This window comes from Vespa mandarinia, chromosome 1 (assembly GCF_050613455.1).
Source record: "Vespa mandarinia isolate Hongniang chromosome 1, ASM5061345v1, whole genome shotgun sequence".
NCBI classification, from domain to species: Eukaryota; Metazoa; Arthropoda; class Insecta; order Hymenoptera; family Vespidae; genus Vespa; species Vespa mandarinia.
This window is the reverse complement of record NC_140810.1, coordinates 18,476,543-18,495,930: the sequence shown is the minus strand read 5'-3', so window position 1 is coordinate 18,495,930 and position 19,388 is coordinate 18,476,543. Positions and strand designations below refer to the sequence as shown.

Sequence of the window (19,388 nt, the reverse complement as noted above, 5' to 3'; positions counted from 1 at the left end):
CCACAAATAAAGATCTTCAAAAGAATTATTCTTTTATTGAACATAAAAGAGAAAACAGTGGAATATTAGATATTAATCAAAAGAAAGAAGAGAATTATTGCGTTTATGTAGTATATCTCGATGATATAACTAATTATACAATATTTGATTGATCTCTTAAGAAAGATAATTATTATTTAATCGACGACGAAAGAAATAAAATTAACTGTCACACATAATATAGAAATTTGAATATATATATATATATTCAAATATAAATATATATATATATATATATATTCGATATATGTTTGTTGTTTGTTATTATCATTTGCCGGAGAACGATCGAAACATGTTTGATTTTTTCTTCCTTCCATACAGAGAAATTTCAATTCCATTTAAATCGAACGTTTCGTGTAAAGATCGTCATTTAAATAATATGATAATATAAAGAAAGAATTTCTCTTTGTAAGATAAAAAAAAATATTTCTAAAGACTTTCGACGAGTTTAATCTTACGCGTAATCCGCGTTGATTCGTTGAATCTCCAACAATGAACAACAATGAACACATACACGAGATCTACTAATTTTCACGAACGACATTACTTCACATCGTGATTCACCTGATCTCGTCAACGAGAATCAACCCATTTTCTTATTATACCATTTCAAGGCTAAGATAAAAAAAAAAAAAAAGAAAATTAAGGCTAACGCACTATAATTCTTTTTACCGCGTTAACTTTCTTCCTTTTTATTTACAATGAAATCTATTGAACTACGACGAGTAAATTTTCAACAAATATATGTATATGAATGTATATATATGTATTTATATTTATATTTATATTTATATTTATATTTATATTTATATTTATATTTATATTTATATATATTTATATTTATACTTATGTGAAAATAATTAAAGAAATGTTTATAAAGAAAAAAAGAAGTAAATATTGTATTTCTCTTTTTAAGATTACAAATATTCATATGTATAAAGATAGATAATAAAATTATATATATATATATATATATATATATATATATATATAAATATATAAAATATATAAATCGTCATATAAAAATAATAAAAATTTCAAGTAGAAAAATTGTTTCTATCTTTTTTTCCTTCTTTTAATCGAACCAATCAAATCGTATGTTTATTTTACTTCTTTTCCTTCAGTCTTGGATAACAATCTTTTATGTTAACTACACAATTAGATAAACAAGTTTGAAGTAGAAAATGAAGCAAACAAAGTTATAAAAAAAATGTCTGACAGGAATAGATTTTTTTTTTTTAATCGTAATCTATTATCTTCTATACAATCAACGCAAAGATCTTTGTAATTAAAAAGTATTATTAAGTTGTTTGTACGTAAAATAATCCGTACATACAGCGTGATAATTTTCTGCACATGTTGCCAAATGAAAGACGATGCGTTATAAAAAATGCGGCTTTGATGGAATTTTTGCGTGATTTGTTTCGGCAATTTTTTTTCTGGTTTCTTTTTTTTTTTTTTTTTTTTTTCTTTTTTTTTTTTCTTTGAACTGTTATTCTATTCTAATCTATTAGCCATTTCTATCTTTTCAATTAATTAGATCTTTTATATAATTATTATCTTCATTTAAATTGGACATGCATTTGATCGTTGATTTTTTTTTTTTCTTTTTTATTTTTTTTTTTTTTTTTTTTTTTTTATTTTTTTTTCTCTCGATTTTTGTTGCATACATATAACACACACACACACACACACACACACACACACAGAGAGAGAGAGAGAGAGAGACAGAGAGAGAGAGAGGATGAGTAAGGAATCTTAAAAATATATTAGATAATTGCACGTGTAATTAGTTCTTGAGGGGGGGACGTTACAAACATAATTATATTTTAATTTTCTTGTTTCTCAATATTGTTCTAATGATTTAGTTACTTTTTTTACAACGTCCACAATGAGACGTGATTTCATTTAAAATGAAATCACGAAAAAAATAAAGTCACAATTATTATAAGCAGACGATACGTAAATGCAATGATAAAACGCGAGTGCAGTCATAATTTTATTCAGGAAGGCTCCCCATCTTTCTTTGGATGAAATATTAAGATGTTATTAAATCTTTTGTATCATGCATTCTGATTCTATGTTAAATGATGATTAATATGAAACATTTCGTTATTATATTAAATCAAATTTAGAGAGATTTCTGACCAATAAAATAATTTTTGTAAGCATAGATTACAGGCACAAAGCTATTTACATTGTTTTTTTTCTTTTCACTTACATTTTAATATAAATTGTTTAAGATGTGATTTAGATGTATATGAAAATATTAATTATTATAATATTATTATAAACGTAATATCGCATGCAGAAATGGTATAGTTATCGCCACTAAATAATATTATTATATTTATACACATTCTCATAAATGAGATGCAACATGACAATATAGACGATAGAGATGATATCTTATAGTTTTTACAAGATACCAAATTTTTTCTTTCCATTTTTTTTTCTTTCTTAATCTTTTCTTCTCTTCTTCGAATTTTTAAAATAAATTTACTCTATAAAACGAGGCAGCAGCACAAAAAGTAGGCGACTCCGAAATAATATAAATTTATTTCAATTATTCCCTACTTTTTGTATCGATGTCTTTTTAATTTGTGAATAAATGTTTCTCTCTCTATTTTTTTTCTTTTTCTTTTCTTTCTTTTTTCTTTTTTTTTTTTTTTTGTTTTTTTTTTGTTCGTTTGTTTTTTAGAATCCTGATAACCCACATATACATGTATATTGTATGTATTTATCCATGTATATATGTATACATATGTATAACTCTTATATATGTATGTATATTTAACAAATTTTATGATCTAAATTATACAGTGCTTAGATAAGAACTCCATCTAAAAATATGTAATGATTAATGAATTAGCAGGCGAATTTCCTATAATCATTATCTCATACATAACAGATTCTGGAAAATATTTCTTCGCTGAATGTAAAGGTTTGTTGAATATGACTGTAATGAATGATAGGAATCATCAGATTTTTTTTTTTGTTTTTAAACATAGGTACACTTTCTTTTATGTCAGAAGCCTCGATATCTCTTCCGCAATTCCTGACAGGAGAGAGTTATTGTCACCTTTACCTTCGATCAACAAATTACCTGTCGATTTCTAAAACATATAAATAAATATTAAGCGCAAAAAATCAGAACGAAATAATCATCAATATATCTCTATCGTATATTTATATCGTTATACTTACATTATATTTTAATAAAAGGCACACATGATGTCCTTTCAATGAATGACCATACAAAGATGCGGTATTATTTATTTGTTCCACGAGTGTGAGATTGCATTTGCAACAGACAGTATTTAAAACTGCATTAAATTCCTGAGACGGGACGATTTCTTTTTTTATTCTAGATACTAGTTGACCACTTTTAAGCAACTCCGTTAATATATCTTTATGAGACAAATGTCCAACCATAAATTTACTACACGATAAATTTATAGTAAAGTCGAGTTTTTCTTGTATTGTTCCTTCCATATTTTCAAGCATATACGTCAATGTCCCTCTCAATTTTTGAGCGAACGTTACATCGGATATTAATATGGTAAATTGAGTTTCTTTACTGGATTGTGGAGGTAGTTGGAATGGCAATTTCATTCCATATTCATCGCCATTCTATAATTGTAAAAAGAAAAAAAAAAGAAAAAAAAAAAAAAAAGAAAAAAAAAGAAAAAAAGAAATCAAATTTCGATTAAATGCTACAAGTAATCTGTTGTCATAAGAAAAAAAAAAAAAATAAAAAAATAAAAAAGATAAATAAAATAAAATACTCACATTTTTCATTAATTTCAATGTTGACGTATCCGTAATATCGAACCTTATTTCTTTTACGAGCTTTTGACCTATATTAGTAATGAGTATTGATACAATTATTTTACTAGTGTCATCTGCAATTTGCTTTAATTCATACATCATAGAAATAGTTTTATTCTTAGATAATTCATCATACGCGATTAATGGTTGAATAGAATTCAAACTATTTTCAGTAATAACTAAGTCATTCCTTAACTCTGGCAATATTTCTTTGGAGGGCGTAGATATACCAGCTGTTTCTTCATAATCCGACGACTTCTTCTCTTTCTTACTTTTTGATTTTTTTGATTTTTTATGTTTGGTATCGACTTCCTTCACTTTTTTATGTTTCTCCTGACTCTTAGATTTTTTTCTCTTATTATCTTTTCGTATATCTACATTTTTTTTACTATTCACTTCTGCGTAATCTTGAATAGAGGAAGAACCTGCTTCTTCAGTATTATCTTCTAACCACATATCAGTCATACTTATTTGATTATCAGCCTGTTTTTCTTGAACACATTTACTCTTTCTTTTTGTTTTTCTATGACCCTATTAATATAAATAAGATATATATTTTCTCTCCTACACATATCGTATGTAATATATATATATATATATATATATATATATATATATATCTACATTATATATAAAAAAGAATAGAAAAAGTAATTACCTTATCTTTTTTTATTGTCTTTACCTCTGTAACTTTCTGATTTGGACTATTCTCTACTACTCTGTGTTCCAAAACCGGTAATCTTTCGTCCTCCCGCAAAGGCATGTCTAAATCAATATTTAAAGCTCGATGTGGATCATTTGCATCGATCATATCATAATCATCGCTATCACTTATTTCTGCCCCTGGTGGAAGTTCACCAATACCTGTATTTATAACTTGTGTAGGATAATCTTCTTCCCTTTCATCTTCTGATGCCGATTGTTTATCTAACAAAAAATTAAAAAGAAAAAAAAAATTATGATAATAATAAAATGCAAAAAAATAATAATACAATGTATCTTAATCGAGGTTTACAATAATACAGTTGCATAACATTAATGTATAAAGAGAAAAAATATATATATATACATATATATATATATATATATATATATTTACTTTTTTTCGATTTCTTTTTCTTGCCATGTTTTTTATGTCTCTTGTAATTATTATCCACACTCATATTGTGATATTTACTAGAATTAGAATAATTCGATATTTTTAGAGACACTGGTATGTCTAATTCAGTAACTGGAATGTTCTCAAAGTCTTCATAAAAATTTGTTGAATTATGATATGATGTGGAATTCTTAAATGATCCCTTCAAATAATGAGGATTATTTTGCTGTTCCAATTTTCTAGCCTCTCTTCTCTTTTGAAGTTCTTCTACCGTAGGTTCGTTAGTTTCTCGTTTCATGAAAGAATTATTAGACTTCTCTGATTTCACAAAGATTTCGTTCATGTCCATATCCTCGGAATCAGAGCTTTCCGAGGGTGGATCATTGATCCACGAATCTAGATCTAAATCATCAGGTATAGGTACCTAAATATATATATATATATATTAAAAAATTAATTATTTTAAAGAGATATTCGTAACCTTTTTTTTTTTTTTTTTTTTTTTTTTAACAAAAATAAATAATATATTATTTTTACCTTTCTTTGAGCTTTAGGAGCAACAGGATTAAGTTCACCTTCAAAGGCTTCCATTAATTCTTCAGCCATGCCAGGATTTTCTTTCAAGCATTCAAATAAAACCAATGCAGAACTAGATCTCTCTTGAACCTCTAAATCACCACTGCACACAAATGCCGCTATTTTATCTTTCAATGCAAAAATCTGTATAATAAAAAAAAGACTATAAATATATCGATAATATTATTGTTTATATCTAGATATAATAATTTAATAATATAAAATGATTTAATATATATATATATATATATGTATACATAAAAAAAGAAAAAGAAAATAATAGAATAATAATACTTGATATAAATGAATTGCGGTATAACTTACTTGTTCCATCGTTTCATTGTCACATTCTTTCTCTGCTTTATATAATATTGCTGCAGCAAGTTTTAAAATATTATGCACATAAACTGCTTGAATATGTCCTGGCAAACTGGATGCTTGTGATCGCAACATTGATTGTAATGTTGCCAAAGGATCTTCTAGTTCACTATTAATATAACAAATTTTCATTTAAATTATTATCATTTAATGAAAATAATTATGTTATATATTTAATTTATTACCTAGAAAATTCTCCACATATCCAAGCAGCTGCATATAAAACTTCAGACATAGTAGCTCGTGGTTGACCAGTTAAAAGATATGAATTTTCAAGCAGTAAGGCACATTGGTGAACTGCATATTTACGTATAGCTTGTACCCGGATTGCTACATCAAGTAATTGAGTGGCTACTAATGGTCCATGCTTGGTGCCTTCCATTCGTGTGAGTTCCACCAATACAGATATGTACCTATAAATACAAAGTTTATATATATATATATATATATATATATATATATATACATATATATATATCTTATTCATTATTGAACATTAAAACTTATATTTTGTGTATTGTAACATTATATGTATATATTTCGTTTTGTTATTATCATGAAATATATTATTAATTTACCATTCAAAATATGTTATAAATTGGTAATTATTTTGAGAACAGATTTGTATGATCTTTGAAAGTAATTCATCTCTGTATGTAGTGCCTTCAGCTTTGTCCATATGCACCATTAATTTTTTAACTATTTCCATTAAATTCTTTTTTGATACCATTCCATATAATAAATCCAAGGCACGCAATCTTATACTTTCATCTTTGTCATCGAGACATTGCATAATAAGATCTTTATGAGCTTGTACACTTTTAGGATGTGTCCTTAATATTTTTGACATTGCTAACAAGCCCAAGTACTTTAAATTTTGATCCGAATCCTCTATTAATATTCTTAATTTCTGCACACACAGTTGTATTGAATCTGAATGATTTGGCATACCAGATGATATAGAAATTAATACAGCTATTACAGTGTTGATGCACTCATACAGCAAAGACATAGCAGATGTACTAAAAATAATAATAAAGATAATTTTATTAATGATATTAATAACTTATTAATAATTTATTTTAATAATCCTTGTTATAATACCAGCTATAAAATAACTGGGACAAACATGTACACATTTATATAACACATAGAACTATTTTACTTGCTATGATAAAATCTACAATTGTTGAGATATATGTGGGGGGAAGGGGAAATATCAATATAAACACGTTAAATACCTGTGTATCAAATTGGTAAGGGGTTCTATTAGCTTTTTGCCAAGCCTAGGTTCTAGAGGTGTCAATGCGCCAAACTGTAAATATAATTTTAAGTTGCAGTCTAAATGATATGTAATGACAAACAAAATATATGTATATATATATATATATATGTATATATAACATTCTATAAATCATTTATAGACAACACAGAGTAAAATGAATAGTGAAAATACTTGTATACTTCTACCATATTTTTACTACTACTATTTGATCTAAATTATCAATGCTTTTTTTTTTTATATCAAAGTAATCAACTAGTAAAAAACCTTGAAATCAGGTCAATTAGTGGTTGAGTAAGTCGCCGACCCATTTTCGGCTCAATCAGTGTTATAGTGGAGAACTGAGCATGTGAAATAAGATCAACATTACTAGGCTCGAATTTAAAAATGGTATATGTATATATGCATTCATTGATTGATAACAGCTCTTATGTTTTTGTATCAATACTTAATCTTTCTGTGTTTAATTGATCGATCGAAGTAATATTACAAAATAGACTTACCAATTTGATGATTTTTATGAGCATCCAATTGTTAGTCGATGTTGTCATTAATTTGAAAAAAACAGGTGCCAAACTTAAATAATTTTTTGGATTCTTTCTTGCCAACTCACAAACTACATTGACAGCTGCAGACTGTACGCCACTGTCTGGATCTTCAAGTTTTTCTTTCAATCTAGGAAAAGCAGGCCTTAATGCTTCTGGAAATCGCAAGAACACCTTGTACATCATTAAAACTGCTTTCTTGCGTAAATATGGCTTTGTAGATGTTAACAAAGTCATTATGTCATTAACTAAATCACGTGCCAGATCTGGACTTATAAAGCAAGATAAACCACTAAGAGCCAATCCAGCATCATATTGATTTTGACTATTTAAATCTTTGCGTATCATGTTTGTGGTCAACATCAAAAGCTGTAATTTAGAAATTATTCTTAAATCTATAAATTAAAAGTTTATAAAGTAAAAATTTATAAATTATTCTTATGCGATCTTAAAACGAATCATATATCCCAAATTATTTATATGTCAAGCGATTAAATAAAAATCATACCTCTGTATCTGCATGGAAGCTTTGACTACCAGCTAAATATCCTATACGTTTATAAGTGAATTTGGCAGATGACATGACCTCAATTATATTAAATCCAGCCCAACTAATGTCATATCCTAACATTTGCAACTATAGAAATGTAAATAGTATTAGTAAGATGTACTATAGATTTAAATAGAAAATAACATAATTATCTTGTTAGAGATAAAATAATAGTTAAAATTAGCATATAAAACCTCCCTCCCCACACTTACATATGTTAACTTAGCAACTGCATTTGCCTTTACTGCAATATTATCTTGGCGCAATTCTTGTTTGATTTCTTCTATACATTGTGCAATATATTTTGCCTATCACAATAATATAAGATTATAAATTCAAATAAAACTTATTTTAGATAAAAGTATATTTTACAAAGTTAGGTTAAGTTACGTGTTCCTTTTTTCTTGTTATAATAGAAAAAATAAAAAAAAAAAAGAAGAAAAAAAGAAGAAAAAGAAAACGAAACAAAACAAAAGGAATAAGGATATTTTTAAAATATAGAAAAAAAAAAACAAATTTACCTCGTTCTCTTTGTTATTTCTAATGCCACGCACTAAATCCGTCAAATTTTTGTCGAACATTCGTTCGAAATTTCCTTTTACTTTACGAAGAGCCATAACTGTATTTAACCGATAGATACTAGAACTCTCTCAATCACTTGAAAGGTTTCTTTCTACCTTTGCCTAATTTTCCGAGTTAATCGGATAAATTGCATCGATTGCATTACCGTATGTTAAAAAGAGTCTTTTAAACTTCACACACTCATTCTTTCTCATTTACATCTTCATTTGACAGGTAGATAGATACGAGGACTACTAAAAGATCATACCGATCATATGTACCTAAGAGTTGTTAAGAAATAGATGACATACCCGGTGTGTTTATTCAAGAAGTCTGCAACTTCTATACTAGCGCATATATTGGATCTTTCACGTTTTTTTCTTTCTTGTCTCTTTTTTCTTCTTCTTCTTCTTCTTCTTCTTCTTTTTTTTTCTTTATTTTTTTTCTTTCTTTTTTTTTTTTTTTTTTTTTTCGAACTAGATTCCAGTTAAACGCATGGAGTTAACAATAAGCGTGCGCATGAATTTATGATTGATTTAATATCCGATCTCTCCGTGGCGATATATAATAATCGAATGATAATTTAACTACAAATACTTTTCAAAAAGATAATACTAATTCAAGCAAATGCAATAAATCAGTGATTTTTTATTGGGCTGATAAAAATGACTATTATTACGAATTACTATAGATAGATACAATAATTTTTGTCTCCCGATTGAAAATTGAGTTTCTTGATTTTTTTCTTCTTTTTCTGTTCTTTCCCCCCCCCCCTTCTGATTGATCTATAATACGAGGATCGATAGATCGCTTTGAGTTTTTACGAAAAAATAAGATCATAAACGGAATATATATATATATATATGAGAAGTATCAAAGAAATTTTTTTTTCATTCTCTCTCTCTCTCTCTCTCTCTCTCTCTCTCTCTTTCTCTTTCGTTTCTTATCCAGAAAAAAAATCTCGAGCCAACTTAAAGACCTATAAATTTGAATGCAAAGAAATATCACTTTTTAGTTCGATATATCGAACTACGTTGTTATTTAAAATCATCTTGAACGTAGATTGGTCGATAACTTTGAATTTCATTGGATACTTTTTCGGAGCTACCATTTAGATCACTAAATTTTTCGAGTTACGATTCGAGATAAATAATACCAACTAAAATATTCCTCGGTTATCAATGTAGTTATCTTGAAATTGATATATGTTTTACGATAATTCTGTAGATAATTAAATACAATTAATATTTTGTTATTCGGAAGAGTGTATTTAGTAGAAATAAATAAAATTATCTACTGATAATTGCGTGATGTATGTATGCGTAGAATAATGAAAAAAATGAAACAATATTTGATATATATATATATATATATGCATAACATACACATATACACATATACAATATATATATATATATGTATAATTTTCTTTTTTCTTTTAATAAAAAACACCGATTAAAAGATGTTCGAACGCCATTCGTGTATCCCTAGAGAATATACATCGATTCGGTTGAACGCAATGTATATGAGTGAAGTTTCATTCCGTTGTCCATACACGATAAGCCATATTTTATTCAGACCTTTCCTTTCAGATTGCTCTCAACTTAATTTGCTCGAATGTTTCGCGGCATATATGTAGATAGAAGCCATTAGACAAAGGATAAATAAGTATCCGAGTATATTGCCACGAGTAAAACGTAAGATAAAAGAAAGATTTTAGAATGAATCAAGACATTCTGTGTTTTAATATGCATTGAGAAAATTCACGTATACTATGGATTAATATCAAAAGGGATCGCGAAAAAAAAAAAACAAAAGAGAGAGAGAGAGAAAGAGAGAGAAACAAAAAGTATTCGAGTTTTCAAAGTGTTACTTTTCCTTTCGTCTGGGCATCACTGCCGAAGGCATTGGACTCAACGTCGTGGCATGTTCAAACGACGCATCACGGATCCAAAGGTTGAGAACCTTTCGTTTTTGCACATTAATTCTTTCAACTCTTTACCAAAAATGCTTTTCTTATATTAAAATACCGGCATATATTATTTTGCGTTTCTAATTTATATATATATATATATATATATATATATATATATGTATATGTATATAATGTGTATGTATATATATATATATATTTATGTATATTTTTGGTTATATGATTGTATGATTATAAAGTAATTGTATTTGTCCATTTTATCAAATGACACTAATTGTACAACTTATATGTATACAACTATATATATATATACATATTTATAAAAAGGTCAAGTTTATAGTGATTATCTGATCTTATCGTTTTTGTATAATCTCCTTTCAATTAAAAATAATTATGATGATATTTAAAGTAATTAAAATTCCAATACAAGTTTTATTTTATATAATGTATATTGTATTGACTAGTTTTGTTAATTCAAGAAAATTATTTATTTGTGATATAATTGCAATAAGGTGTTAGCATGTTTTATGATATTTACAGACAATTTTGGATTAATCAGTATTCAAAATATCTGCAAGACAATGAATTCGGGTTATTTCAATTTACCTCTTAATATGGACAGAGTATGTAGAATCTGTCTAACAGAAAGTAACAATTTATCACCTATTTTCTGTACCGATCAAGAGGTAGATGATTTCTCAGATCTTCCACAAAAAATTCAAGTATGTGGTTCAATTGATATTCACGAGCAAGATGGATTACCATCTTTAATCTGCGATGTTTGTGTTTATAAAGCAAGTGTTGCTCATGAGTTTAGACAACAATGTCAACATTCCAATGCTAGACTACGAATGTATTATAATAAACCTGAAAAATGCAATGTCATGGTAAACAAAATATATGATGTAATTTTTATTTATATTTTACATTTAATTTCAAAAAAAAAAATATTTTATATTTTTACAGGATTCGTGTACGCAAACAGATTTTTCTTCATGCATTGAACTACCGAAAAAGACAACAAATGAGCAAGACAATTCTTTTATAAAAGAAGAAATGCAAATAGTATCAAATTCTCAAGACTTCAATAATACTAATAATACTTACACTTCAAATACACCTAGTCTTACTACTACCGAAATCGACATACAAGATGAAAAAATCTTCATGTGTTCTATCGGATTTGAAGGTCCCAAAGAGATCGGTAAAGAACAATGTTCTACTACGGAAAGCAATATTAATCAAAATTCATCCATTGAATCTGCTTCGCAAGTAGATACATGCGATATTTATGAAACAATGGATGTAGATGATAAACCTCAAGAGGAACAGAATATTACTAAAGAATCAGAAAAAAATTCTAAACAACAAGAAGAAGAACAATTTCCAAATGAGCGTGTGTCCGATGATGCGGCAATTGAAAAGGATGTGGCACCTCCACAGAAACGTACGTCAACGAGGAAAACAAAATCAATCCCTAACAAATCTTACAGTGAAGATGAAGGTGATGATAATTATTATGATCCGAGTAGCGACAGTCAAGATTCAGAAGAATTAAAGTTCAAGTGCAAAATTTGTTTAAAGCGTTATGCAACACAGAAAGGCTTAAAAAAACATTCTCTTGTCCATGAGAAAAAGCACAAATGTAATATTTGTTTAAAATTGTTTTATAAACAAGAAAATATGGAAAAACATAAAAAGATACATGCATCTAAACCTCATGCTTGCCAATTATGTCATGCCTGTTTCTCTAAGTCTCAAAGTCTTGTACGACATTTGAAGTCTCATACAGAGAAAGTAAATGATATGATTAAACAGATAAATACTGACGAACGAAAAGATGATGGAGATTCAAAAAAAGAACCAAAGTGTGAAGATGATACTGAGGATGAAAGTGGTACAGTAAACGAACCAGATGAATTTGAAAATGCTCCTGAATTATATAAATGTGAAATCTGTAATCAGTATTGTTCTTCCTTAAAAAATTTAAAAAGACATGCTCTTGTACATGGGGATAAAAAGTATTCTTGCACAGTATGTAAAAAATGGTTTTTCAGACCAGACACATTGAAAAAACATGCTGAAAAGCATGGCCATGGATTATTAGATAATTTAGTAGACGATAACAAATTATTTGATTCAGATGACGATGCTTTTCCAAATGATACAACAAATACTTTACCAGAGAATGAAACTGTTAAAAAAGAAGATAGTGAAGAAGATGGATCTGGTGAATACAAGTGCCAACATTGCGATAAAATTATGGCTACTAAGAAAGGCCTTAGGCGTCATGTGTCCATGCATAAGCCTAAAGCTGAACCAGTAACTTGTGAAATATGTAGAAAAGTTTGTGCTAGTCAAGCTCGCCTTGTTCTTCATCAAAGGACACATAAACCCAAGGAAAAAGTGCCACGAGAATATCTATGTCATATTTGTAGCAAGGTATACCCAAGTAATTCATCGCTTACATACCATATGAGAACTCATACAGGAGTGAAACCACATGTATGCAAAACATGTAATAGTGGATTTACAACAACTACTAGTTTGGCAAATCATATTCGTATTCATACAGGGGACAAACCTTTTGTATGTCATGTTTGTAGTGCAGCATTTGCTGTGAGTTCAGCATTTAGGAGACATTTGACACGACATACGGGTGAAGCAAATTATCTCTGCAAAACGTGTGGCAAAGCTTTTAAGCGTCTTAGTACTCTGAAAGAACATACTTATACACATTCTGGTGAAAAACCTTATGTTTGTAAAACATGTGGCGCTGCATATAGTCATAGTGGCAGTTTATTTGCACATCAAAAACGATGTCGTGTCCAATATGGTGAAATGGTTGTAGATGAACATCATCATGCTGTTGCACATCATATTCATGTAAATAATGTGCAATCTGCAGTGAGATCACTTACTGTGATAGGACAGATGTTCTAAAGAGTAAAATCGGTGCTCTGAAATACACTTATTTTACCTAAATATTTATGCGAGAATAAATTTGTGGCTCTATATATAAGTGTTCCCACAATGGGAATAACACTACTATTATTCTTTTCATGAAAAAATATTGTTTTATCGTGAATACTCTTTACTGTAAATATTTAGCCAACTCTTTTCTTTTTTTATAATAAAAACATTTGTTTAAATATTTGCATCATGTATTAAAGATGCTGGGACTAGTGCTTCGTTATAGAAAGTACATAATCTAATATGTTTGATCAATATTAATATTATACAAATTTATTTCTGTATATTTGTATAATATAAATTATACATATATTCTTAACAAAAAATTGTCCATATATACTTGACAAAGTCAAGTTAATCCATAAATTCACAAAGCACTAATTTGATCTATTGCAAGAAAAATAGCATGGCAGGGAACATTCTATCTATTTTCAACATAAATTAATAACATTATTTTAATTTTTACAAATACACATGTTAGGAAAGAGACTGATATTATTATTCATCTATACTTTAAATGCCTAAAAACTTGTAAATATTTGAAATGTTTAGAATTATCATTTTGTGTGTAATATGATTTTCATATAGAATATAAATATTCCTTTAATTCTAGCCCTCTATATCGGTTCAGTATTAAAAATAAGTAAACAGATCTATATACAAAAATTTTTAATAATATTTTTAAAACTATGAAAAAGAAAACAAATTTAGTAAAGCAAAATGTTTTATACTATATACAGAAAAATCATAATTTTTGTTAAATATTATAATTTTCATTGAATGAACCTTATTTATAACAAAATAGAACTTTTAATTGCTTTTTATAAATACAATTTCATCAAAAATAATGTTGAAAACTGAAATAGAAAGATGTGTTTTGGATTTTCTATACAAACAAAAAATTTTATAATGCATACGATGTTTCACAATTGTGCATTAGATATATAACACTCATAATTCAAAAATAATTAATTTCTTTGTAATTAATTGTAAAGTAAATATCTTCATTCGCAAATTTATAAAACTTATAATTAATAATTATACATATATATATATATTTCAAATGAATTCTTTCTACTAATAACTAAAAAAAAATTGTGTAAATAAAATTGTGTAATGATGATGGCAAAATAGGCTGTTGAAAAAAAAAAAATACTAAGTATATTTAATTTCTCTTTATCTTTTATTAATATTCTAATTTGTTAATGATTTATAAGAGAGTAGAACATATTCATTTTAAAATATATAGTATTGTTTTTCTATAAAAAATACTTTAAAAAAGATTAAACTTAACGAAATAAATTTATCTGTTAAAAAGACAGATACATATAATTGTGATTGTTAGGTTCAAAAGTATATACAATGTATATTATTTGAAAAAAAATATTTGATACTACAAATAAAAAAACAGATACACTTTTCACGAAAGTGTTGAAATATTATTTATTTATGTCTTTGAAAATATTCAATACGTGATATTATTTCATAAGAGTTTTATTTTAAGTTTAAAAAATTAGACATATATCATTAATATTTCATCAGATTCATTTTTTCATCTTTGAATTTTTGCTTCTTTTTAACAATCGGTAACGTCGCCAAACAGACGCTCTACTTCTATTTAAAACCTTTGCTAAATCAACAAACTTCCGTTTTTCATCGAGGAATGGATTGTGATCGATATGATTTAATATCATAATATCCTCTTCTTGTGTATATCTGTAGAGAAATATTTTTTTCTATATAATTTATTTTACATTAGCAAATCAATACTGGGTATGTTGATGATTTTGATATAAAAAAAAAAAAAAAAAAAAAAAAGAAAAACAAGAAAAAAATATATATATTACCTTCTATTTAAATGTGAGCTATATAAAATTTTAAATCTATGGTATACGCTATACAATGTGCGATTTGGTAAACCATTTGCTAAAAACTGTGCAAATTTTTTTGTTTCTTTCTTCTTACAAGTATACTTCTTTCCATCGCCATCTCTCAGACTTAAAAATGCTCTATATTTACGTTTACTCCAATTGTGTAACTGTTATATCGTAAAAATTGTATGATAAATTAATACAAATTCATACAAATTTTTGCATGCGATTTGTAATGATGTATTTGATCAACATTTTCATATCCTTTCTTACCTTACAAAATTTTTTCCAATTATGAACAATTTTGTCATCCTCATCTGGCGAAAAGGAACCTTTTTTTAATGGTGCTAATGCCATAAACTGTTCCAATTCTTCACGTGAAGGTACATGAGTTCCTGAACGTATTTCGACCTTATGTTGCGGTGGAACTTCATGTATTAATTTTACTTTTAAATTACGTAATTGCTAAATAGAAACATAAATACAAACAAATTTACAATATTAATGACACATTTTTATAAAATAAATAAATTGTGTAAAAAAAAAGAAATTTATTACATTTAAATCCTCCTGAGAAAATGCTTCCTTTTCTCTTATTTTACGTGCTAGTAATGTGATATCATTACAATTCTCTGCTTGATTACAATCATAATCTACAATTTCTATCTTCATATTAATATTATCACTAGACATGTTTCCGGATTCTTCAATATCATGTGTTTGTCTGTAGAGTAAAATTTAAAAAACAAAAAAAAAACGGTCATTATTTTCTGATAAAAATGTAGCATTAAAAATTAATATTTTTATATGACTGTAATAATACGAAAATAATTGTCAAATACCTCGTTTTTCAAAGATATATATTTTAATTTTTTGTTTTTAAATTAAAAGATTTCTAAACATAACCTAATAACAAATAATTAATTTTACACGATAACAAATGAACTTGAAAATGATCGTTTTATAAATAAATTTCACGAAATATTTTAATTTTCCAAGTTTTTTTTTCTACATATTCACTATATTATAATAATATTAATATATTTATGTTAACTTTTTTTTTTACAGCGTGGCTAGAAAAACTCGATATCTTACTGAAGCGCATCTTTTTCACTACACTGACATTCACTCTACTGATATACATGTGATCGTACATCAGTGCAATATAAAGTGCATCACATAACCATACATAACGCGAGATTCACAATAAGTGTGTTTATCTTTTAACAATTTTAATTTAAATAGATCAAAAAAAAAAAAAAAAAGAAAAAAACAATACTCTATTCGCCAATAATTTTTATAAATGTAATAGTACGCTATATACGATGTTCGTCAAATGTAAAGGACAATAATAATTTATAATATTCGTATATATTTATGTGTCATACATACAATAAAAATTATATTTATAATATATAAATTAAAAGATCAAAATTTTGTTCGAATATATTTCTACTTTGGATAACTTTTACGAATTATGGAATAATATTGCCATAAGAAATTGTATAATTCCGTTTTATGTAAATAGAATTAACACAATTGAATATCATTAATATCAAAATTTATCCCAGAATTAATGAAAAACAATACGGAATGGCTTCAGCATCGAGTACAAGTGCACGCAGTTTATTTGTTGATTCAAAAATGCGATTAGCAGATAGAGTTCAAGTTAATGTCAATAATATTGCGTCGCTTGCAAGACAGATCCAAAGGGGTTCAAAAAGTAGTGAAGTAATGTTATCATTAATATTTTTTTTGAAAAATAAATTTTTCATAATTAAGAGATTATATTTAACGTGATTCTTTGTTTTTTCTTTTTTTTTTTTTTCTTTTCTTTTCAGATTCTAATGCATGCTGCAAAAAATTTTGCGCAACAAGAACATGGATTAGAGATGGCAGAAACAAACTTGAAAAAACTTGCACTTATTGTAACCCATTTGGAATATCAAATGGAGTCAATAGATAGAAGTTCTGTGTTACTGGAAGAAGTTACTGAACAAGTTCGAGCAATGCAACGTTAAAAATTTGTCACATTGATAATTTTAAATTTAATAATACTGTAAAATTTCTTTAATAATTTATTTTTTAACATTTTAATGTCAAAGTATTTATATGTTTATTTAAAATAATTTATATACCGACACATTTATAATTCATTGAATGTTAATAATTATTAAATTAATTTAAAACAAATGAAATTATAAAAATACTTCACAGTAAAAATAGTTTCATATTTTTATTCTTTTAAATGGATTGAAAAAAATCATTAAACAAAGTATATTTCTTAAGAACAACTTAAAAGATGACTTTAGACTTAATTTTATCAAGGATAAAGTATATCATAATGACCAGGACGATAAAGTAAGTGAACTGCTGGCGTAGCGCCTTCAGGAAAGTCATGTGCAGTTACTTCTGTTCCAGCACCACGATCCATGTAACGAACTCGAACACCAGTACCTAAAGCAGTGCTCATTGCTATAATATGAATATGGTCAGATTCTTTATACATTGGTTCTACTTCCTGTAACATAAATATTATAGAAACAAAAGGATTAAATATCTTTCTGTATAATAAAATTAATGATAATTAATGATAATGTTAACCTGATGACAAAATTCTGTTATGGTTCGTTCTCCTTCTATAAAATGTTGATAAAAATCTCCCTCTCTTTGTAACTGACCAGATGTAATTAATCTAAGGTATACAACAACATAATCAGAATAACCTTGCTCATTGAAAAGCTTATGTAGTTCAATATAACTAGACTCTGTGTCTCCACCTACTTTGTCGATCACTTCCATAAACTATAATCAAAATAAAATATATTATTATTTTGTAAATAAACAGGTTAGAAATGAATTATCTCAGATACAATTCATTTTCTGATATTAAATATTAATTGTACCGTGTCATGGAAATCTTCAACAGTAAATTGGGGAAAACCTAATGCCACAAGATTCTCTTTGCTTTTTAAAGCAAGTTCTCTGAACTTATTGTATTCATTTTTATCCCCAATTAGTTTTTCAAGATACGCATAACTAAAGGCTCTAAAAAAACAATTGCCATCAGGCCTTGTTCTTCTAATATAAGAATATTTTTGTCCCAAAGCTTTTGCTTTTGACAAGTATACTTCATCTTCTGTATATTCCTGTTCTAAACTCTTCAATGGTTCTTTTTCACCGACTAAAGCTATAGATTCAGATATCTGAAATATAATAAAATTATAGCCAGAAATATGTATATTTATATCAAAATGTCATAAGATATAAAATATTAAACGATCAATTTTTACAATTTAATTTGTAAACTTTTCATTAATAACTCTTTAAACTTTTCATAGGATTTATTTTTATGCTTGAAGAAGAATATTAACCTCCTTTTCTATACGTCTTTGTTGTTGAAGAATTAACTCATCCTGGTTGACATCTGTAATAAAACACAAACATGATGTATTAATGATATAATTTTTTAAATAAAAAATAACATATAAATACCTGCGTTTTCTACTGGCTGATCTTTTAATGACTTATCTTCCATATCTCATGAGTTCTTCATAAATTTCAGAACAATTGTCAAATTATCAATCGTAAACAAAAGCCAAATGTCCATGTGGAAATTGAAATATTTTCCGTTGAGAATTTAGCGGCTTTAGATTGGTAGATTCGAATCGTGAAACGGAAATCTAGGTAATTTAACCATGAAAATGTGTGCTTAGTAGTATAAGAAAATAAAATTTTAGTTACATTCTT

General features: G+C 26.9%; 5 protein-coding genes across 7 annotated transcripts; 2 read left to right on the top strand and 3 right to left on the bottom strand.

The window, feature by feature from the left end:
* Positions 1-1,708: 1,708 nt before the first annotated feature.
* On the bottom strand, positions 1,709-9,257 carry garnet (adaptor-related protein complex 3, delta 1 subunit-like garnet). The gene is made up of 14 exons (XM_035870964.2): positions 8,822-9,257; positions 8,513-8,608; positions 8,259-8,387; positions 7,709-8,119; positions 7,165-7,238; positions 6,502-6,945; positions 6,109-6,336; positions 5,870-6,032; positions 5,507-5,689; positions 4,970-5,393; positions 4,529-4,797; positions 3,832-4,401; positions 3,247-3,672; positions 1,709-3,155 (listed from the first exon to the last, which is right to left on the bottom strand). The coding sequence occupies exons 1-14, from the start codon at positions 8,915-8,917 to the stop codon at positions 3,063-3,065; spliced, it is 3,606 nt and encodes a 1,201-aa protein (XP_035726857.2). The 5' UTR covers positions 8,918-9,257; the 3' UTR covers positions 1,709-3,062.
* A 795-nt stretch (positions 9,258-10,052) lies between these two features.
* Positions 10,053-14,862, top strand: LOC118443657 (uncharacterized). 2 transcript variants are annotated; one of them, XM_035870965.2, is made up of 4 exons: positions 10,053-10,173; positions 10,454-10,817; positions 11,335-11,681; positions 11,761-14,860. In XM_035870965.2, exons 3-4 carry the CDS (start codon positions 11,376-11,378, stop codon positions 13,735-13,737), a joined length of 2,283 nt encoding a protein of 760 aa, XP_035726858.1. In that variant the 5' UTR covers positions 10,053-10,173; positions 10,454-10,817; positions 11,335-11,375; the 3' UTR covers positions 13,738-14,860. The 2 variants fall into 2 exon arrangements, with proteins under 2 accessions (XP_035726858.1, XP_035726860.1); XM_035870967.2 differs by lacking the exons at positions 10,053-10,173; positions 11,335-11,681 and having other exon boundaries at positions 10,394-10,817; positions 11,761-14,862.
* Positions 14,863-15,083: 221 nt separating this feature from the next.
* On the bottom strand, positions 15,084-16,865 carry LOC118443784 (uncharacterized). Of its 2 annotated transcripts, none has more exons than XM_035871252.2 (5): positions 16,734-16,865; positions 16,197-16,362; positions 15,912-16,103; positions 15,615-15,805; positions 15,084-15,483 (listed from the first exon to the last, which is right to left on the bottom strand). In XM_035871252.2, the coding sequence occupies exons 2-5, from the start codon at positions 16,329-16,331 to the stop codon at positions 15,312-15,314; spliced, it is 690 nt and encodes a 229-aa protein (XP_035727145.1). In that variant the 5' UTR covers positions 16,332-16,362; positions 16,734-16,865; the 3' UTR covers positions 15,084-15,311. The 2 variants fall into 2 exon arrangements, with proteins under 2 accessions (XP_035727145.1, XP_035727144.1); XM_035871251.2 differs by having other exon boundaries at positions 16,481-16,742.
* BORCS7 (BLOC-1 related complex subunit 7) lies at positions 16,745-17,991 on the top strand. Its single transcript, XM_035871253.2, has 3 exons — positions 16,745-16,848; positions 17,210-17,369; positions 17,480-17,991. Exons 2-3 carry the CDS (start codon positions 17,232-17,234, stop codon positions 17,657-17,659), a joined length of 318 nt encoding a protein of 105 aa, XP_035727146.1. The 5' UTR covers positions 16,745-16,848; positions 17,210-17,231; the 3' UTR covers positions 17,660-17,991.
* Positions 17,781-19,321, bottom strand: LOC118443783 (ubiquitin thioesterase otubain-like). The gene is made up of 5 exons (XM_035871250.2): positions 19,134-19,321; positions 19,013-19,065; positions 18,545-18,844; positions 18,243-18,443; positions 17,781-18,159 (listed from the first exon to the last, which is right to left on the bottom strand). The coding sequence occupies exons 1-5, from the start codon at positions 19,174-19,176 to the stop codon at positions 17,962-17,964; spliced, it is 795 nt and encodes a 264-aa protein (XP_035727143.1). The 5' UTR covers positions 19,177-19,321; the 3' UTR covers positions 17,781-17,961.
* Between the last annotated feature and the right edge of the window lie 67 nt (positions 19,322-19,388).

What these genes read in the sequence shown, in the direction of transcription:
- BORCS7 (XM_035871253.2), top strand. Translation starts at nt 17,232, where the DNA reads ATGGCTTCAGCATCGAGTACAAGTGCACGCAGTTTATTTGTTGATTCA. An exon ending in GGGGTTCAAAAAGTAGTGAA is followed by an intron (nt 17,370 to 17,479) that starts GTAATGTTATCA and finishes TTTTCTTTTCAG; the next exon opens with ATTCTAATGCATGCTGCAAA.
- LOC118443784 (XM_035871252.2), bottom strand. Translation starts at nt 16,331, where the DNA reads ATGTCTAGTGATAATATTAATATGAAGATAGAAATTGTAGATTATGAT. An exon ending in TTTCTCAGGAGGATTTAAAT is followed by an intron (nt 16,104 to 16,196) that starts GTAATAAATTTC and finishes GTTTCTATTTAG; the next exon opens with CAATTACGTAATTTAAAAGT. An exon ending in AGCTCACATTTAAATAGAAG is followed by an intron (nt 15,484 to 15,614) that starts GTAATATATATA and finishes ATTTCTCTACAG; the next exon opens with ATATACACAAGAAGAGGATA.
- LOC118443657 (XM_035870965.2), top strand. Translation starts at nt 11,376, where the DNA reads ATGAATTCGGGTTATTTCAATTTACCTCTTAATATGGACAGAGTATGT. An exon ending in CTGAAAAATGCAATGTCATG is followed by an intron (nt 11,682 to 11,760) that starts GTAAACAAAATA and finishes ATATTTTTACAG; the next exon opens with GATTCGTGTACGCAAACAGA.
- garnet (XM_035870964.2), bottom strand. Translation starts at nt 8,917, where the DNA reads ATGGCTCTTCGTAAAGTAAAAGGAAATTTCGAACGAATGTTCGACAAA. An exon ending in ACAATGAAACGATGGAACAA is followed by an intron (nt 5,690 to 5,869) that starts GTAAGTTATACC and finishes TTTATTATACAG; the next exon opens with ATTTTTGCATTGAAAGATAA. An exon ending in GAAAAAGAAATCGAAAAAAA is followed by an intron (nt 4,798 to 4,969) that starts GTAAATATATAT and finishes ATTTTTTGTTAG; the next exon opens with ATAAACAATCGGCATCAGAA.
- LOC118443783 (XM_035871250.2), bottom strand. Translation starts at nt 19,176, where the DNA reads ATGGAAGATAAGTCATTAAAAGATCAGCCAGTAGAAAACGCAG. An exon ending in TCAGCCAGTAGAAAACGCAG is followed by an intron (nt 19,066 to 19,133) that starts GTATTTATATGT and finishes GTTTTATTACAG; the next exon opens with ATGTCAACCAGGATGAGTTA. An exon ending in TTGAAGATTTCCATGACACG is followed by an intron (nt 18,444 to 18,544) that starts GTACAATTAATA and finishes TTTTGATTATAG; the next exon opens with TTTATGGAAGTGATCGACAA.